This window comes from Acinonyx jubatus, chromosome B3 (genome assembly GCF_027475565.1).
Source record: "Acinonyx jubatus isolate Ajub_Pintada_27869175 chromosome B3, VMU_Ajub_asm_v1.0, whole genome shotgun sequence".
NCBI classification, from domain to species: domain Eukaryota; kingdom Metazoa; phylum Chordata; class Mammalia; order Carnivora; family Felidae; genus Acinonyx; species Acinonyx jubatus.
Genome location: NC_069386.1, coordinates 96,085,531 through 96,105,814, shown reverse-complemented (window position 1 = coordinate 96,105,814; position 20,284 = coordinate 96,085,531). Strand labels below are relative to the sequence as shown.

Below are 20,284 nucleotides of genomic sequence, written 5' to 3'. Positions count from 1 at the left end.
TCTTTATGGTTGTAAGAACTACTCAGTGAGATATTTTGTTTGGTCCTTTTAATAATGTTGCGCTCTACAGTTTTACATCAAAATCAGTAGAAAGCTTATTAAGCTATACTAGAGTCTCACCCTTCACTGATTCTGAAACAAGTTTTAGGGTGGGGCTTCCCAGCATGTGTGCTTGTAAAAATACATATACATTTACATAGGCTCTGTAGAGTCTGGCTAGAGGATCTGGAATATTTTACCTCTGGCTGACCAAAGAAAAGTAGGGTAAATATTCCAGTTGCTTAATGGCTCTGATTTAAAGATCTGTTAATGCCTTTTAGGTGTGGCTTTGAAAGCACCTAACATTTGCATTAGTAAACCTGTTACAACATGGATGGAGCTAGAGTGTATTATGCTAAGCAAAATAAGTCAGTCAGAGAAAGAAAAATATCATATGATTTCACTCAGATGTGAAATTTAAGAAACAAAACAGATGAACATAGGAGAAGGAAGGAAAAATAAGATAAAAAGAGGGAGGCAAACCATAAGAAACTCTTAAATACGGAGACAAACTGAGGGTTAATGGCGGTGTGTTGGGTGGGAGGATGGTCTAAATGGGTGATGGGCATTAAGGAGGGCACTTGTTGGGATGAGCACTGGGTGTTAATATGTAAGTGATGAATCATCCCTAAATTCTGTTCCTGAAACCAATACCACACTATATATTGACTAACTTGAATTTTAATTAAAAAAAAAAAAAGAAAAGAAAAGAAAACCTTGCTGTTGGCAGGCTTCATAGAATCTAGCTTGAAACCAGCATTCCCTGGGAATTTAAGTTTGGAAGGTATTCCTTTGATGAAGTTTCCTTCTTATATTGGCCAAAAGTTGATTTTCTTTTAATACGTGTTTTTTTCTGACTTTGCCTACATTTTGTGATGCCACCCCCCTAAAAATCTCATAGTTGTAAAGATGTTTTATAGTAATAAAGAATTCCTTTCTTTCATAAAGATTTTAAATTTTTTCCTTTCAGTGGCTTGATTAAACTGGTGTTCCAGAATTTTTCCTACGGAGTTAATGAAATGTATAAAGCCTGTTTTCTCAGTGCAACAGTGAAGCACCTTCAAAAGTTTATCCCTGAAATTACTGTCAGTGATATACTTAGGTAAGGAAAAGCTATAAGGATTGCAAATATGGTCATGACCTATGTGAATTTGGCAGGTGGTTCTGACTTGGTGATTCGGTAAGCATACTTTCAGAGTCAGCGTACCCAGTGAATCTTTGTGTGTCCTCTCTTTCCCAGCAAGTTGTTGAATTCCCTTTTCATTGCATGAATTGGGCCTTGCTGCTTCGTGCCCCTTGGTGCCTGAACTAGGTTCATTTATAATTTTCTAGACCACTTTACAGCATTAAACTCAAATCTCCACTGCAGCTGTATTGTGATGCCACTTTTGCCTTCATGTCTAGGTATCACGATAAAAATATCTTGCCTGAAATTTTTAATCTTCCTGGCTACTTACTCTTGTCATTGCAAAGCCATTTGATTTAAACTCTGTATGAGATCATTGATCGCTATATTAACTGATTAGGTAATAAACACATAAAAAATTACATTTTGATTACATTTTACAACCTGTTAGATATACTCCCATACATGACATCTTACCTGCTTCCTCTCTTCCTCTTTTGTTCTTTCTTGGGCCCTACTCCACTCAGGGACTCTAGTTGGAGGACAAAAGTGGGAAGAATGTGGTAACAGTCTGAGTCTTAGTGCTGTAGCGATGTGGGGCCAAGGAAGGATAACTTAAAAAGGAAGGATAACTTTTTTCTCAAGGATAAAAGGCTCTCTGGACTTGAGCTGCACATTGTCCTAAATACCACCCAAGCCAATTTTCTTTTTCCATTTGGTGATATTTTAGGATGTTCACCTTTTTCCCTGGCCAAGCTACTGTTAGGCCTAATCAGCAGTGTACTTTGAAGTACTCTCTCTCTGTGAATCCATCCCTCCGTGAAACTCTAGGGCACTGAATGTCTGTCTTCTGAGGAACAGCTGCTGAACTTGCCTGGGAAGAGAGCAATAATCATGTCAGCTGTCTCCCTTAGGGGAGCTAAGTGTCCTGGTCTAAGTCTGACACTAATGTATCATTCTCAGACCAGCCTCTTTGAATCCTTAGAAGAACTATTAAAACCCAGCTAATGTTTTTACTCTTATCTCTCTCATCCCTTCTACTCACCTCTTGAAATGGCAGGGATAAAAATATCTAGGCTTTCCTTTCTTTCACTCATCTATAAAGAAAAGCCTTTTGTGTTTTCAGTGGTCTGCTTTAGTAGAATTGTTATGTTTTATATCTGAAAATATATTAATCAAATCTGGCATCTGTTACTGCTGTTAATATTCCTTGAATAACACAATAGGTGGACATCGTGAATTCTGTATATAAACAGTTGCAGTGAATTCAGTACCCATATTCTATTACCACCCTTTCATAGAAGCCTGGGGAAAACTCTTTCAACCAGTGGGTTTCATATGGTAGAACTGGGTTTTAGTGAATATTGCTGTCTCTGAGTGTAAGGGTGTGAATTTCATTTTCCAGTTTCATTAGCATGTAGTAGAAAAGGACACACAGCACTGTAGACAGGTTACATTTAGGGACAAATTTAACCCAATCAGAGAGCATCTCTTTGGAGACAGAGAAGCTGAACACATTCAGCAATTCCATCTTTCCCTTAATTCCTGTAGCTATTAAAAGGAAGAAATTTGGGGCGCCTGAGTGGCTCAGTCGGTAAATGTCCGACTTCGACTCAGGTCATGATCTCATGGCTGGTGAGTTCGAGGCCCCGCATTGGGCTCTGTGCTGACAGCTCAGAGCCTGGAGCCTGCTTCGGATTCTGTGTCCCCTCTATCTCTGTCCCTCCCAGCTTGTACTCTGTCTCTTTCTCTCTCTCAAAAACAAACAAACAAAAAATTTTTAAAAGAAGGAAATTATCAGTAACAAAATGGAAGTTGTAGAAAATATATTTGGTAGCATTTATATCAGTTTAAACAATATCATATATAGTTTAGGGATTCTATATACCATGTGAAAATAGTAATAAGCACGGGAGTCACCTAATGCAGTAGAGTGGTTACCTCTCGGGAGAGGAAGGGATGGGATCAGAGAGCTCCACAGGGGGTTTCTGTCATATCTATAAGCTTTATTTCTTAAGCTCTTTGGTAAGAAAATAGGTGTTTGTTATGTTATTCTCTGTACCTTGGTATATGCCTGCAGTATTAAGTCATCATAATAAAATCAGATCGATAGACTTTCCCGCATTATGAAGCTTAAGTCCTACCTGTCTTGCAGCTCAGTGCAGTGGAACCATAAATGCTTTATCATTAATATTGAGGCAGAAGCATATTAAGCAGTTTTAGATAGTAAGAGAACTGAAGCCACACTTTAAGCGGGATGTTTAGCTCAAGAGAGTGTCCTTAAATTGCCACCAAAGGGCATCCAAAAAAATTCCAAAAAGCAAAACCAAAGGGCATCCAGCGTGACTTCTTTCTGCTTAGCCAGAGCATTTGGGGCGATAATTGACCAGTGAACATTGGATTGGAGTGTAAAGTTATAATCTGTCAAGTACATGTGTTAGGTATATAAATTTGTCATTGTTAAATGATGATCTCTAAGGTTCTTATCTACGAAGGCCTTTAATTTGTTCTGTGATAAATTTGACGTGGTAGTCTAACAGCAGTAAGAGCATAAAAGATGAAGGCACACATGCCAAGATCTCCTTTTTCTTCCCACCCTTTATTTTAAAAAATGTCTTATTTGGGGAATTGTAAATTTTTAAGCAAGATGTTTTTATGGTGAGTGATAGCTAAAACTATACTATGTCATTGTGAAATGCAAAGGTGAAAGCCAAACAGTTCTATAATTAAAGTGATCTAGATCAAGGTTTCTCAATCTTGGCACTACTAAAATTTTGGCCCAAATAATTCTTTGCTGTAGGAGACTGTTCAGTTCATTGTGGAATGTTTAGCAGCACCTCTAGCCTCTACCCACTAAATGCCAGCAGTACTCTCCTAGTTACAACCAAAAATGTCTCCAGGCATTACCAAATGTCCCCCAGGGGGCAAAATCTCCCTTGGTTGGGAACATCTAGTCTAGAGTTGGTCAACCCTCATACTACAAAATACCAGAGTCTGGAGAAAATATAAAAATCCCTTGAAATACATATAGCTGTGAACGCAACAAAACAAGGGGCATCCCAGGAGCAAAAACAAAAAGGAAATTGAAAACCCATGTACTAAGAGGAATTGGTGCTGATGCTATTCTGGGTGGAAGGGGGTTAGATTTGCTGATTTTGATATAAATATAACAGTTTTATTTTTAATTGATACATGATTTACATACAGTAAAATATGCAGATCTTAAGTGCTCAACGGATTTTGGCAATTGTATAAGTTCATGTATCTGCCACGTAGAGCAAGATACAAAACATTAGGGACATATGTTTTAACTGTAACTCAAGTGCTGGGAAGGAGGCTTATATATAAAAGGTACAAACTTGGAACTGAGACCCCTGTATAAAGCCAGGGACTCTTGAAGGGCTATACCCTCAGTGAAAAGGAAGTCTAGAAAAAAAAAAAAAATCCCCTTAGCACCAGAAAGTGTTAAGGAATATTGTCTGTCCTGGCCTTGGGGGTAGAGGCAATGTTGGATAGGTGCAATCTCCTCTAAAAATTTAGAACCCTGGCCCCGCCCTCACAAGTGTTTAGAGTTTGACTTTGTACCACCACTTGATCTAGGAACCTTAAACTAAGAAGTTAACTTAAAAAGTAGATCCAGGGGGCGCCTGGGTGGCTCAGTCAGTTAAGCGTCCGACTTCGGCCCAGGTCATGATCTCACAGTCTGTGAGTTCGAGCCCTGTGTCGGACTCTGTGCTGACAGCTCAGAGCCTGGAGCCTTTTTCAGATTCTGTGTCTCCCTCTCTCTCTGACCCTCCCCTGTTCGTGCTCTGTCTCTCTCTGTCTCAAAAATAAATAAACGTTAAAAAAATTTTTTTTTTAAAAAGTAGATCCAGGGGCACCTGGCTGGCTCAGTTTGTAGAGCATGTGACTTTTTTTGTTTTATTTTTTTTAAGTTTATTTATTTTAAGAGAGTCAGAGACAGCACATTGGGGACGGACAGAGAGAGAGGGAGAGAGAGAATCCCAAGCAGGCTCTGCCCTGTCAGCGCAGAGCCCAACCTGGGGCTTGAACCCACAAACCGTGAGATCATGACCTGAGCTGAAACCAAAAGTTGGATGCTTAACTGACTGAGCTACCCAGGCACCCTGAGCATGTGACTCTTAATCCCCAGGTCATGAGTTCCAGCCTCACGTTGGGTGTAAAGATTACTTTAAAAAAGAAAAGTAAATCCAGCTTGTTCAGGTCCTGCTTCAAACTAACCATTTCTCTCTCTCTCACTTTAAACAAATTAGAGACAGTGACAATCAGGGTAATTTGACCTCAGACTAAGTATTACTGATACAAAGCAATTATTAGTTTTGAATTATTATTTTTAAGAATCCTTTTATTTTTATGATTTTTTAATGTTTATTTATTTATTTTGAAAGAGAGAATGTGCACATGCATGTGTGAGCAGAGGAGGGGCAGAGGAAGAATCCCAAGCAGATTCTGAGCTGTCAGCATGGAGCCCAACACAGGGGCCCAAACTCATGAACTGTGAGATTATGACCTGAGCCGAAATCAAGTCAGACGCTTAACCAACTGAGCCACCCAGGCACCCCTTTAAGAATCCTTTAAAAAGAAATGAAGTAAAATGATATGCTATCTAAGATTTGCTTTAAAATAATCCAGTGAAGAGAGGTGGACAGTGAGTGGAGATGTAGATGAAACAGAATTAGCTGGGTGTTGATTATTGTTGATACTAGGTAATATATACATAGCAGTTCATTATGCTATTCATTTTACTTTTGTATGTGTTTAAAAATATCCATTAAAAAAAAAGTGCTCCAAGGATGGTAATACTTCTGGAACACTGGATAGAAGCAAATGTAAAACCTCCATGGAGGACATAACCTCAACCCATCCTGTATAGTATTCCCCCAGATAAAGTCCTGCTGAACAGGGCGCCATCAAATATTACAAAGCACCATGAGTGAGAATAAGCACATAGAATAAATACCAGAATTAGACCCCTAATAACTTTGGGTAATAGTAATATTAGAAACCATAAAGTAACCTAGTGAATTTAAATGGTTAATAGTAATATCAGAAACCATAAAATAACCCAGTGAATTAAAAACAAAAAGGAACAGAAAACATGAAAAAGAATAAGACACCCCCTCCACCCCAAAATCTGAGCAAATTTGGAAACCAACTAATTAGAATTTTTAGAATAGAAAAATATACTTCTTAAATTTTAAAACTCAAACGACTAAGTTGGTAAGACCTACCTTAAAAGAAAATTAATAAGTTGAAAGATAAATCTGAAGAATTTAGAGAACATTGCAAGATAAAGGTGCATGACATAGAAATTAAAAGAGAAGAAAATGAGAAGATTCCAGACTATATCTCATAGGATTTCCAGAGAAATTGAAAAGAGGCAATACTTTGCAGAGGAGTATTTGAGAAATTCCTAGAATTGGCAAAATGACATAAGATTCACAGGATGCACGGTGAATCCCATCTCATAAGTAAACGAAATACAAGAATGGAAATAGATTATATAACTTACAATTTAGTACAGGAGGAAAGAAAAATAGAGAATATTCAATAAGCCAAGAAATGAGATGAGAAAAACTCAGAAAAATCAGGTTAAATAGCATAATATAATAGAAATCAAACTTATTGGTGATTACAATAAATGTAAGTGTACTTAATAGTTAAGGCAGAAATTGTCACATTGGATTAAAAAATGCATCTATGTGCTAGGCAAATGGCTTATTGGAAGAAAGATAAATACTGGGTCATTTCAGATAAAATACAGTCTAAGGCAAAAATTGTTAGAGATAAAGAAGGTCGCTATAAACTTGCTGCATATAACAGAGATATGAAAAAAGAGAACAAAAATGGACATAACTGCAAGCAGAAATCAACAAATCCACAATTGTGGTGGGTGATTTTAAGACATGTCTGTTGATAGAAGGTAGATCAAGCAGATAAAATATTAGAAGATTTGAATAACACAATTAAAACTCTTGATTGAATGGATGTATAGAACTCCCCAAACCCCGTTACAAACTGCTTGTATTGTTCAAGCCCTCAGAAAATATTTACAGAGACTCAAAAAGCTCTAATCCCTAAATCAGGTTCTCAACAAAATTCGAAAACTGGGCATAGAAAAACCATATTCTCTTGTCACAATCCAGCTAAGGTGAAGGTAAGTAACAAAAATACTCTTCCTTCATGTTTGGAAATTAAGATGGAGTAGTTTACTATCCCCATACAATATGCTCATGCGAACTTCTATTTTTAGATTAACAGTAGATCCCATGGTGAGTTTTATAAAATACTAAGTTGTCCTATTTGGAACTGGTCAAAGACATCAGTTTTAGCCTTTCATAGTTCTTTTCTAGCTCACAGGTTAATGCCTGCCACAGAACAATAAAGCAATAAATACAGCACTTTTCAGATGAAGGAATGCCATTAGTTACATATTCATTTTTTTTATTAAAAAAGAATTTAAGGTTTATTTATTTTGAGAGAGAGAGAGATTGAGAGCAGGAGAGGGGCAGGGGGAGAGAGGGAGAGAGAGAACACCAAGCAGGCTCTGGGCTGCCAGCGCTGAGCCCAGTGTGGGGCTTGATCTCACAAACCATGAGATCCTTACCTGAGCCAAAATAGAGTTGGATGCTTAACTGACTGAGCTACTGAGGCGCCCCTATGTTGTTTTTCATTTTAGAGAGAGAGGGGGCGCCTGGGTGCCTCAGTCAGTTAAGCGTCCCACTTCGCCTCAGGTTATGATCTCATGGTTCATGAGTTCAAGTCCCGCATCAGGCTCTGTGTGGACAGCTCAGAGTCTGGAGCCTGTTTCATATTCTGTGTCTCCCTCTCTCTGCTCCTCCCCTACTCGTGTTCTGTCTCTCTCTGACTCAAAAAATAAATAAACATTAAAAAAAATTTTTTTTAGAGAGACAGTATGCACAAATGGGAGAGGGATGGAGGGAGAGAGAGAGAATCTTAAGCAGACTTGACACAGCACAGAGCCCAACGTAGCGCTCAATCCCTCGTCCCTTGGATCACGACTGGAGCCGAAATCAAGAGTGGGACACTCAACCAACTGAACCACCAAAGTGCCCCTCATATTCACCTTTTGTTTCTAGACATATTTAAGCGTCTAGAACTTATATTCCCATTAAATTTAGCCACAGATAGGGCAAAATACATAGCTACAGATAGCTCTAAACAATTAAATGTAGCTGAATTAACAAATACTAAATTTACTAAATTGTTCTTTCAGCTATTAAAATGGAGTTTTAAAGAATTAGAAGTTAAAAAATTAAGTTTCTAGTCTTACTGAGTACTTACTATACACAAGGCACAAATCTAGACATGAGGGTGAGGTAGGGGTGTTGTAGAAGATGCTGACCCTTAAGAAATTTATGGCTTATCTTACCTGAAATTTCAAGTGATAATACTCATCTCAAGCTGAGGTGTTCTGAGGGGGAATGCCTGTATGTAATTGTGCAAAGAAAAACCCTGAAGTTGCATTAAGTGCTGAAGAGGAAACCTGAAGAATTTGGTAAACGTTTCATGTTAGGAGCACCTGGATGGCTCAGTCGGTTGAGCCTCCAACTTTGGTTCAGGTCGTGATCTCACAGTCATGGGTTCCAGCCTCTCATCAGGCTCTGCGCCCCTAGCTCACAGACTGGAGCCTGCTTTGGATTCTGTGTCTCCTTCTCCCTCTGCCCCTTCCCAGCTCGCGCTTTGTCTCTCTCAAAAATAAATAAACATTAAAAAAAAATTTTAAACATTTCATGTGAAATAGTTAACTTTAGCTTGAGCTAAAGTGAGATCCTTAGAAGAACAATATTGTATATTGTTTTTTACAGTTTGGATTATAGGTTTTGAACATTTGGGCAGGAGGGGACACTGAAGATAATTGGTGTTTGTAAGAGAAATAAATATGAGACACATTTGTAACTGTAGTTAATCAGTATTAACTTATTTTTGCTTAGAAGGGAAAGTTAGGGGAATGTACTAACTAAACTTCTGTAAAAAAAAAAAGTTTTGTTTTCTTCACTAAACATCAACGGCTGGTCATGCCACTCTGTGCCCCCTCCATGTTGGCCTTCTACCAGATAAAAGGAGTGGAACAAGAAAACTCTTGGAGGTGCTCTTAACAGCAACAGCAGCATTGTTCAGGAAAAGAAGGGCAAATGCTGCTTTGATGGGTTGCGATAAGCTACAAAAACAGAATGTACAAAGTGGAGTGCGTGCTGACTGATAACATGGTGTGTCAGTTGATACGTATCTTTAAGACATCTTAGCATCAGTCCAGTTCTTTTTATGTTCTATGTGTTGTATCTGATTCTTACTTGGAAATACTTACACCTCAAAACTCTCCTGTCCAGATTCCTTGCAGCCTTCTGTAAGAATATTTACCTTTATTATAGAATCTTTCACCCTTGTTGTAATTCTTATTTACCTCTCTACAAATGAATAGGATAGCTCTGTGACTTCAGGCAGCTTATTTAATCTATTTCTTTGCTGTTAAATATATACTTGTATCAGCCTCTTACAGTTGTTGTCAGAATTAGAATTCCTAATACAGAGAAAGCACTTAGTAAATAGCATATATTATTATTATTATTATTATTATTATTATTACTATTATTATTATTATCTTATTATCATTAGAGGGCAGTGATCTCCTATTCTGTCTTCCTCAAGTACTTCTCTTCATTGGCCCAGAATCATTAAAAATGTTTAATATGGTTGCCTTATTTGTTGAGTCTTGTGGTGTGTATAAGACAGCTATTTTTTTTTTCTCTTTTTTAAAAATTATTATTTTCTTTAAAGTAAGCTCTGTGCCCAACATGGGGCTTGAACTCACAACTCTAAGATCAAGAGTTGCATGCTCTGCTAATTGGGCCAGCTAGGCACCCCTAAGGCAGCTGTTTTCAAACTGTGTTTTCTGAACAGTTTCAAGGGAGGTACTCTTTTTTTTTTTTTTTAGGTTAAGTAGGATTTATTTTCGTTTGTAAGTGAACCCTCTTGCAACAGGTTTATTCAATTCTCCTAAAAATGGTAGCATTCTTTTAAACTCTTCTTTTAGAAGCAGCAGTTACATAGATGGAATATTGGATTCAACCTAAAAATGTGGTCCCTAGTTAACTTTGTTATTCTGCATATAAGCATGATAAAAGAGTAGGATAGTCTTCACATTTCCAAGCAGAATACAATTTAAAAAGCTTGTCCTTACCAAACCCCTAAAAACAGCCATTTTTAAAAATGTTTGTTTATTTTTAAGAGACAGAGCATGAACAGGGGACGGGCAGAGAGAGAAGGGGACAGAGGATCTGAAGCAGGCTCTGTGCTGACAGTAGAGAGCCCAATGTGGGGCTTGAACTCACGAACCTGAGCTGAAGTCAGATGCTTAACTCACTGAGCCACCCATGTGCCCCAGTGTCTCAAAATAGCCATTTGAGAGTAAGCCAGCAGAGCATTACATCACCCCAGTGAAGTGTGGGCTTCGTTATATGCACCAGTAAACCTACATGGCTAGCTTCTGCATCCCACTTTTACAGATTTTACACCTATTATGTCAAACAGCATTTTAAACACTGACGTATAAACTCCCCAAAAAGATAAAGCAAGGACAGAAATGAGAAGTGTTTATCAGAAACAGGATACACCATCACTTAATAGTCTTCAAACAGTATTGCACTGTAATAGTTTTGACAATGTGCTCTTGGAACAATCTGCAAACAACTCATTTTAACAGACAAAGAACGCTTTTAAGCTGACATGACTGTCCTAAATTGTTTATTAGGTAAGAATGTTACAAACATTGCTTACATTAGTGGTACCAGCGGAGCTGGAGAGGATTGCACCTTCTCCATGCTAGGTGGCCAGAACCACTAACAGTGTGGTGGAACTTGTGACCCTCTCCAAAGGCTGCGTTCTTGCAGCCTGCAGATGTCAGTCCTTGCATCCCCCTGTGCTTGTGGACTGGTTTGGTGATCCATTGGGTGTCAGGATTTCTACTGATGGCTTTATGGAATGGATCAAAGAAGATAACCTCAAGAATTTGTATGTGGAATCTTCACCAACCCAATAAGAATTCAGGATTCTCAGAGCCCCACAGTGGCATCCAGCTCGCTCATGTGCAACAGACTGAAGGCTTCCAGTAAACTTTTAGCTGGTTAGCACCATGATGGACAGGCTTGCCCTAGGTCACACCCTTAGGAACTGGGAGTTTGCAGCCACCACATGACACACAAATCCAATCTATGACCTAACCTTGCTTGGCTTTGTACAAGGGAGGTAGTTTTTGATTCAAAAATACTCTATTTAGATTTCATTTGTAAATTTTAACTATCTTTAAAAAAACTAATTTTTGAACTCAAGTGTTATAAAGCAGAACTTTCAGTAGTAAAGCCTCTTACTGTATGAACATGCTGCCAGGTTGTGCTTTTTCTATCATCTCTGTTTAGCTAATTGAAGGTTATCCTGATAGTGAAGGCTAAACTGTTGAAAATAGAAACAAATCACAAAAAAGAACTTGTTGCCATTTGTAAATATTTTTCTCTATAAATGTTAATTTATACTCAACAAAATGAAAAAATAAATAGAATCCTGTCTCACATATTTAGGAATGCAACTGACATACATAACTCCCACTTCTATTGCTTTTTATTAGTCAGAAGAGGCTTATTTATTCCCATTGGTTGATTTTGTAATAAATTCATCTTATAAATCCAAATTAAAAATGCATCTATTTTAATTAAATGTGGGTTTATCTGCTACTTTGGGAAAAACAAATATTTATAAGTAACTTGCCATTTGTGTATTCATTTGGTAAGCATTTATTGACACTGTAGTGTGGCAGGCATTATGCTCTAGGCTAAGGATATGTTTGACAGGCTACCCTACCAAACTGATAGCCTTTGGCTAAACACAAACCTATTGGGTTTCCACATAATGGTGCATTTAGAAGAATAAAGACTTTATTGCTTTAAGAATACTCTGAAACCACTGATCTGTAAAGTGTCCTGTCTCTTCTAGTCGGTTGACTACCATCATGTTTTTGCAGAGGTCCAGCTGGAGTAAGAGCCCAAGCCCTGGATAGAGATGGAAATCTGATAGAAGATTTTGTATTTGATGGAGGAGTTGGGGATATTGGAAATCGCATTCTTCATGTGAGAAATGCACCTTCCCCTGCTGCTACTTCTTCTCTTGCAATTTCTGGAATGATTGCAGATGAAGTGCAACAAAGATTTAACTTGTAAATAATGTAAGGAGCTAAGTATGCATTTTAATTTCCACATTCAGCAACAAGAATATACTAATTGTATTCTTTAAGGAAAATGATTTTAAAATCTTATTGTTAGGTATCTCATTTAGATAACAACTGAATTGTTAGAATGCTGTAACATAGAAAAATAATTTTTTAAAGTCAATGCTCCTTTGTGAATAAAGAAGCAAGGTACAGTTGTGTCTGTACTGAATCCTTGACTGTTATGGACCTCTCCTCACCAGCCATGATCTGGAGATTTGACTCTTATAATTTCTGGAAACGATGGCACAAAAAATTGATTATTCCCTTAACTTTTTGTCTTTATAGTATCTAAGCTTTTTTTTTTTTCTCTCCTAGATCAGAAAATACAGTATATTGTAGGTTGCAAACCTCCTTTTAACTTTGAAGGATCAAATGAAAGCTCACATTATTTAGAGCAACAGTATTTGTATTTAGGAATTTAAAATTCTTGATTTAAAGAAAATTTATGAAATTTCACATTTTTAAGTAGTTTGAATAAGATTCTATCTTAGCTATAATATTTGTAAGAAATAACTTTGCAAAGGAAATGCAAACCCTTTATTATTCCCAGTCTTTTTATAACTGACTTGGTGTAGGGTTCCCATTAAATCCAAACAGCAGTACACTATGAATGGTTGTTGCCTACTCTTTAGTCTTCTGTGGTTGCAAAACTAAAAGAACTTAGAACTGATAGGTTTTTATGTGAGCAGTTTTAGAATTCTGCCACTGATATATAGAACTCTGTAATTTTAAAAATTTACCTCTATATCTCTGTTTTTCAGTCATACCAGGTTTCTCAAACGTTAGCCAAGATCACTATTTTATTCATGCCTACTTGGTTTTCAGGGATCCTATGAACTTTTATGAGGATATTTCTTCATTTTGAGGAAATACCTAACTTTGAGGCATTCACTTTTGTAAACCGCAAAAGTGCCTTACATTCACGTGTACTTCATGAGTATTTAAATTATTGCCCAGTGCCAATACTGTATACTGTATATATGTGTGTGGTATCTGTTGAAATGATTCTTGCAATTCAGAAAGTTGGAAAATAGAAATATAAATGAATTTATGGCAGCCCATTGATTGGGGAAACTTTATTAAAGCACCACCAGTTAGGCAAGACATTTTCATCCCTTCCCTCATATATACTCTCTCAGGATTAATCTTCCACTCTTCATTCTTTCCTCTTATCTCTCCAAATCTGTGTGATAGATGAGTAAGAAGGATGTGCATTTTGACTGAAAGAAAAAACTTCTGTTTTCTTCTTTTTCACTTCAAGCCTCAGTGATTACATTGTCTGAGCTACCTCAACCATTAATTTGAAAGGCTACACCATCAACTCATGTTCAAGAAGTAGCACATCCCAGGTAGAGACTAGGCAATTATTTGACACTTGGGATGAACATATTGAAAGCATTTAGAAATCATTCACAGAAGAAATTAGCCCTAATGGTTCTTCATAACAACTGATTCCTCCAAGAAATGTGACACACAGGATATTTTTCTGTTCCATCGCAAGACTATTAAGAGATGGAAAATTTTACAATTCTCTATTTCATAAACAGTGAGATTACATATATACTAAGCTGTGAAAGACTGAAATTATAAAAATAACTGTCCTCATTAAAGCAACCCTCATTCCATTTGAGTCTATACTATACCCCAAAAAATATAAGTGAAAAAAGTTATTGAAAGTGTTTTGAATGTGCAGGTTATTCTGTTTGTAAAACATTTTATATTTATATCAATAGGGTTTTGTTGTGTAATACTGATATAATATTTAAAAGTTTTGTGTATTTCTGAGATAAGAAAATGTAAATTAATATTAAAATATTTTAATGAGTTTTTGTGTTGTAAACATAATTTTTAGTTTCATAAAACTGATTCAAGTGAATTTTTTGTGTGTAAAACATGAACTATCATAGCTTTAAATAGCAGCCAACCTTAGAAAAATGAAAAAAACTATTTGCATTTAATATAAAAATGAGGTTTATATTTTAGGTAAAAAGTAGAGCACTTCCCCATTTACAAAAATGGCTTTCCACTTGGTAGTGGTGGCAATATCTGGCTCACCTCGGTGTCATCTTCATACCCCCAGAGCACCAGGGAACATGGTTTCTGTTCCATAGCAGAATATATATATAACACATAAACACACAGTGCTTTGCAGGCAGTGGAGGGGACAGTAAATCAATCAAATCGGAATTTCATAAATCATTATAGTTTCTCTTAGGAAGACATTCTGGTATGCTATCTTTTACACGGGGGGTTGGATTTCTGGGCATAAGCCTCATATAAGGGTGATAGGGCACATGATCTGTCTGAGAGCCTGCTCCAACTTCTTGCCAGCAGGTGGACTGTAAAAGGACCAGAGTTAGCTACAGCAACAAACCATGAAAGTGAGTGACAATGACATTTATTGTTTCCTGTGGCCTTGCTTTGGTTTGCTTCTGACTGGCAGCACTTGTAGCTTTAAATACATCGAGGAAGTAGGAGAGAGTAAATGGGAGAAATGTTGAGTAAGTCCTTCTTGAAAATGCTTTTCAGTGCAAGAATATTACTGTTAAAATTTTCACTGCCTTTTAAAATTTGAGATGTGCTTAGATTATTCAAGTTATCTCCCAAAAGCCATTCTAAATTCTAAAAAGACAAAATTAGTACTTGTCAAATAACTAGCATATTAATTTTAACTCAAATTTATGACCAAGTATAGTATCAGTATGTTTAATACTCCAATTTTTAAAAAAGATTTTGTTTTTAAGTAATCTCTACACTTAATGTGGGGCTCGAATTCACAACCCCGAGATCAAGAGTAGCATGCTTTACTCACTAAGCCAGCCAGGTATCCCTAATACTTCCATTTTTTAACACTTGAAGCAAGTGTTTATTATTTAAAAAAATTTTTTTTAAATATTTATTTTTGAGATAGAGACAGAGCATGAGGAGGGAGGGGCAGAGAGAGCGGGAGACACAATCAGATCATGCGAGATCACGACCTGAGCCAAAGTTGGACGCTTAACCGGCTGTGCCACCCAGGTGCCCTGTATTATTTTTAAAATGTTTTTTAATTAATCAGTGTTTTGAATAAGTACAACATTCATATGGTTGAAAATTCAAAATGCCCCAAATGTACTCCATGAAAGAATCTCCTCTCCTTCAAGCCACCCAGTTCACTGATTCATGAGGCAACAAAAATTGTCAGTATCTCTTGTGCAGCCTTGCAGAGATATTATACATAAAAAAATATTGCCTCCATTTCTTTTCACACAAGTGGTAGCATACTCTGCATACTAGATTATACACCCTGCTCTTTTCACTTTGCACTGTCTCTTTGATAATGTTCAAGTGACCTGAACACAGTGGCCTGGTTCTTTTCAAATGATTTTATAGCTTCCATTCTGCGAATTTACTATTATTTGTTGAACCAGTCCCTGATACCTACTGACAATTATTTAAATTGTTTATTTCTTGGGCATTTTTGTTTTGCTTTTGGTGTGACAGTACTGCAATCAATAACTTTGTGTTAAATCATTTTACATTCGAGCAAGTGTGCCAAAAGGACATATTCTTCGAATTTGCTGGGTCAAAGGGTATGTGCCTTTGCAACTTTGATGGTGTCAAGTTGCCTTTGGTAGAGGTTGAACCAATTTAAGCTCTCACCAATAATATATTAGAGTATCTGTTTCTTCATATTCTCACCAACATAGTAGATCATCAAACTTTTGGATCTATGCAGCTATTCTAATAGGTAAAAAATAACGGTATAATTTAAATTTCTTGTAATATGAGTAAAGTTGAGCATCTGTACTATGTTTAAGAGACATATTTCATTTTCTGTGAACTGTGTTTTTTCTTATTTGCTATCCTTTTTTTCCCCTTAAGTTTGGTCCTATTAATTTGTAGAAACTCTTTTAGATATTGGGGAAATAAACTATTTAGAAAATGAGTTACAAACATTTTTTCCAGTTTGTCATCTGCTTTTTGCCTTACCTTGTGATGGTTTTTGCTTTTGCCACACATTAAAAAAAAATGGATTTACCAATCTTCTAGATTTTATATCATAGTAGGTCTTTTGTACTCTGAAATTATAAACAAATTATTTTATGGTTTTAACTTTTTACATTTAAGACTTTGATACATAATGGAATTTATCCTAGCGTATCATGTGGGGTATGGATCCAACATTTTTTTCTAGATGGCCCTTTTGTCTGGTTGGGATTTTTACAGGAGTAATTCTTGGATTATCCCCCTCATGCAGGTGAATCACATTTCTGTTTGCCTAGCTCAGAGATCACAACTCAGATGCCTGTAGAGACTAGGCAGGTTACATAAAAGCGTGAAGAGTGCCAGGTAGGGAGTATAGCCAACTGGAAATGGGATGGCATACTTTTCTAAAGAGGGCAGCCACTACCGGCTGCCTGCTTGCTGACTATTCCTTTGCAGGAATGCAGCAGCACCCAGTGTTGCTGGATTTTTGTCCAGAAGTTGGAAATCCATTTTTATATGAAATCTCTTGATTTAAAAATATTAACAATTTTAAAATTTAAATATAGATTTGGGTAAACAGAATGTGTCTTCAGCCAAATTTGACTCAGAAGGCTTCCAATATCCTCCTCGGCCAAGAATGAAACTTCCTACTGACCACTTTACTCTCTTGTAAGAAAATATAATGACAGTCTCGTTTGACAGCCTAGTAGTTTACAGCTGGAGTTCCGGACGAGGAGAGAAAAGTAAAAAACCGTCTGTATAAGTCAAAGTCTGCCGTCACTGAAAAAGTAATTGGAGAAATACAAGCATTTTACTATCCTACCCTTTATCCCAAGTACATGGGAATGTGGATGTGACTTTATTAGAAGAAATTCGTGATTCCGTGGGTACTTGGATTAGAAAAATAAATTTTCCAACTCTGTCTTTCCGATTTTTGCCAAATGACAAATTGAGGTGTGTTTGAGAGGAGGATAATTGTTGAGTTACTGATCCTGGAACTGAAGTATACAGCATGTACTCCCCCGCCCCGCCGCCCGTTCTTTCTTTCCCTTCCTCACTGGTAGCTGAGGGCTTTCCGCGTCTCACCTTTCAATCCCCAAAACATCACACTATGAAATAGTTAACTACCTCCTATGTATACACATACGTTAAACATCGTGTCCAGCCCGAATGTCCCTTTCTCTCCCCGTCCTGAATTGCTTCCCATGACTGTCGTCCTCGAAGAGTGGCACCGAGTCAGGATTGTCTTGGGAAGGTCGAGAGAAGGGAGCGTTCGTGTTAGACACAGTAAGTTGAAGAGTCGATCTGGGACAGGCCCCCAGCAAGTCCCTAGCACAGGCCGACACCCACGGCCGGGCCCCCGCGCCTCTGAAAGTCCGCGACCGGCCGGCGCCTCTGCCTGCTCCGCGGCGCGCATGCTCCGTGCGGGGCTTCTCCGGCGACCCGGGATAATGAGCGCCGGGCCGAGGGGGCGGGCCGAGAGGCGACTGCTGGGGCCCGGAGCTCGGCGGCGGCCCCGGGGCGCTGTGCGCGGCGTCTGAAGGGGCGGCGGCGGCGGTGGCCAGCACTGTGCGCGCCAGAGTGTGGCTCGCTCGCCCGATCCCCAGGGCCCTCTGGAGGTGACTCGAGCGGGCCGGGCGGCGTTGCCTGTTGGGAGGGCGGGAATGAGGCGATGAAGAGACGAGCTGCCGCCGCCGCTCTCCGCCTGCCGCGGCCGTAGCGGTAGTTGGGGCGGGGGCGAGGGCGAGGTCAGCTGTACCCCGCGCGGGACTGCGAACCCAGACAAAGGAGGAGGAGCCGCCCGAGGAGCGGGCCAACGCCGCCGGGAAAGGAGGCCGACGTCTCGGTCGCAGCTGGGGGTAGCCTGGGTTCTCGGGCCGCCGCGCTTCCTCTGCGGACTCTGCGCGAGGCGAGGCCGCCCGGGCCGAGAAAACCACCCCCGGAGCCCCCGCCCGCCCGCCGGCGCCGCCCCCGAGCCGCCTCGGCCGTAGCTGCGGCCCGGGCGGCGGCGGCCGGCGAGGCGAGGCGGCCCGCGCCCTGCCTGTCAGGCCACCCGCCCGGCCCGGCTTGGTCCGCGGGCCGCCCCTGATGCAGAGGCGCTGCCGCCGGGGCCATGCAGCAGGCGCCGCAGCCGTACGAGTTCTTCAGCGAAGAGAACAGTCCGAAATGGCGGGGACTGCTGGTCTCGGCCCTGCGGAAGGTCAGTGCCGCTCCTGGGCGGCCGCGGGGGCCCAGGGAGGTGCCGGGGCGGCCGCGAGCTGCGTCTGCGGAGCCCGGCAGCAGGCGGGCGGGGGGGTGCCGGGCCCGGGGCCCCTTGCGAGCTTCTAACGGAGAGCCGCACATCCTCCCAGTGCCCGGGTCCCGCGGGTCCAGCTGTTGCTCAATGGCTGGCTGTGGGGGGGCTCCACAATCGCCTGTTGCATCCAGAAGGACGTTTTCTCAAGTTTTTGCCTGGCCCCGGAAGGAAGGTTTTGTTATGATCATAAAAATGGATTTCATGTTGCAGTCATTTTGTCAGGCGACTTCCGCCGTTGGCCAATTTGTTGTCCTCAGGCTGGATTCGGGCAGGAGAAAGTCTCGCTGGTGTTTACATAGTTTCTAAAACAAAAGTTCATTTCCAGACCTGGTAATTACTTTTAATCAGGTTCTTTGGGGGTGTTCCCCTAGGCAGTTTGCTTGTCAAGGGTGTCCACTCACTTAAGGGGCAGTACTGTTTTGTAATATGAATGTGTTTCACGTGTGAAATGTCAGTGAGCCGTAAGACTCCTTTTACAATTCTTGAGGTAAATTTAAAGTGCCTTCTTAACTTCCTGCCAGAAGTGTCTTATCTGTTTACAAGAGATTTCCCCTATAAAATTTGGTGTTTCTTCACTGGGTGCAGTTTAGAACTTGGAATCATTTTAAGGGGGTAAAAAAGGGGCAGCTCATAAAAATCAGTCTTTCAAGTTTGGGTGTATATCGCCTGAGTGCATCTCTCCTGTAGGTGATGTCGGTCTTCGTTTGTGCATTTAGATAGTAATCACACTGTCATTTTTAAAATAAACCTTTTTGTAAAGTCAAGACAGAGACTGCAGGATTAGACATGACACCTGCTGAACATGGGCTTCCATTGCCATTGATGCAGGTTTAGCCCCATCCGCATTTTGTGCAAAATAACCAAGAATAAACTTCAAAATAATAAAGAAAAATAAACATTAACTTAAAAGACTGCACTTGGAAAATAAATGTTCATACAATACATTTCTGTAAGTGAAAGGAAGAGGTATATATTAAAAGTAAAAACATTTTCCACCTGCATTCAGTTTTAGATTTTCCATTGTTTTCATAATTCTTACAAGGAGATACTGCCTCCCTTGGGCCAAACACCAAGTCATGTCTTTTTAGAGAACTTAGTGGAGGTAACCAGTGGCAGTTATCATTTCATTGGCATGCTGGGTGTTGAAGTATTAAATTGACTTTACTTCCATGGGCAGCCTGATTCTAAACGGAGGGGGAAAGAAACGGTATGTGCTGAGTGGTGATAATGAACTCTGGCCTGAGTTGAAAGTAAAGGGGGATATGCTTAGATAGTAATTGACTTGTCCGTGAACAGTTGCACTCAGCAGAAGTGTGAGTGCAGTTATCAGGTAGGCATGTATTGTTGGCAGTGTGACGCACGTATCTACCTACAGGTACTTTCTGGTAGCAAATAGTCTTTGAATGTATGTTGCATAACTTATTCAGTAGGTAGCTTTTACCCTAATGATCCTGCATGCACAGATTTACTTCTTCAGGTTAGGCTAGAAACAAAGCCAGAACAAGCCTGCTAGTCCATTGCTTTGAGACTGTTATTTTGCATTTATTTTCTG

General features: G+C 39.5%; 2 protein-coding genes across 6 annotated transcripts in view; both read left to right on the top strand.

Annotated features, from left to right (window-relative positions):
* The window catches only part of L2HGDH (L-2-hydroxyglutarate dehydrogenase), a 40,409-nt gene extending 26,115 nt beyond the window's left edge, over positions 1–14,294 (top strand). For 3 of the 4 annotated variants that reach the window (XM_015080092.3, XM_015080093.3, XM_015080094.3), the window contains 2 exons: positions 1,010–1,141; positions 12,222–14,294. In XM_015080092.3, coding sequence (XP_014935578.2) covers positions 1,010–1,141; positions 12,222–12,417 — 328 coding nt within the window. In that variant the 3' untranslated portion in view covers positions 12,418–14,294. The remainder of the gene's footprint in view (positions 1–1,009; positions 1,142–12,221) is intronic. The other variant, XM_027065677.2, reaches the window with a different exon arrangement.
* Positions 14,295–18,376: 4,082 nt separating this feature from the next.
* The window catches only part of SOS2 (SOS Ras/Rho guanine nucleotide exchange factor 2), an 88,562-nt gene continuing 86,654 nt past the window's right edge, over positions 18,377–20,284 (top strand). For both annotated transcript variants that reach the window (XM_027065675.2, XM_027065674.2), the window contains exon 1: positions 18,377–18,636. In XM_027065675.2, the coding sequence (XP_026921476.1) occupies positions 18,550–18,636 (87 nt within the window). In that variant the 5' untranslated portion in view covers positions 18,377–18,549. The remainder of the gene's footprint in view (positions 18,637–20,284) is intronic.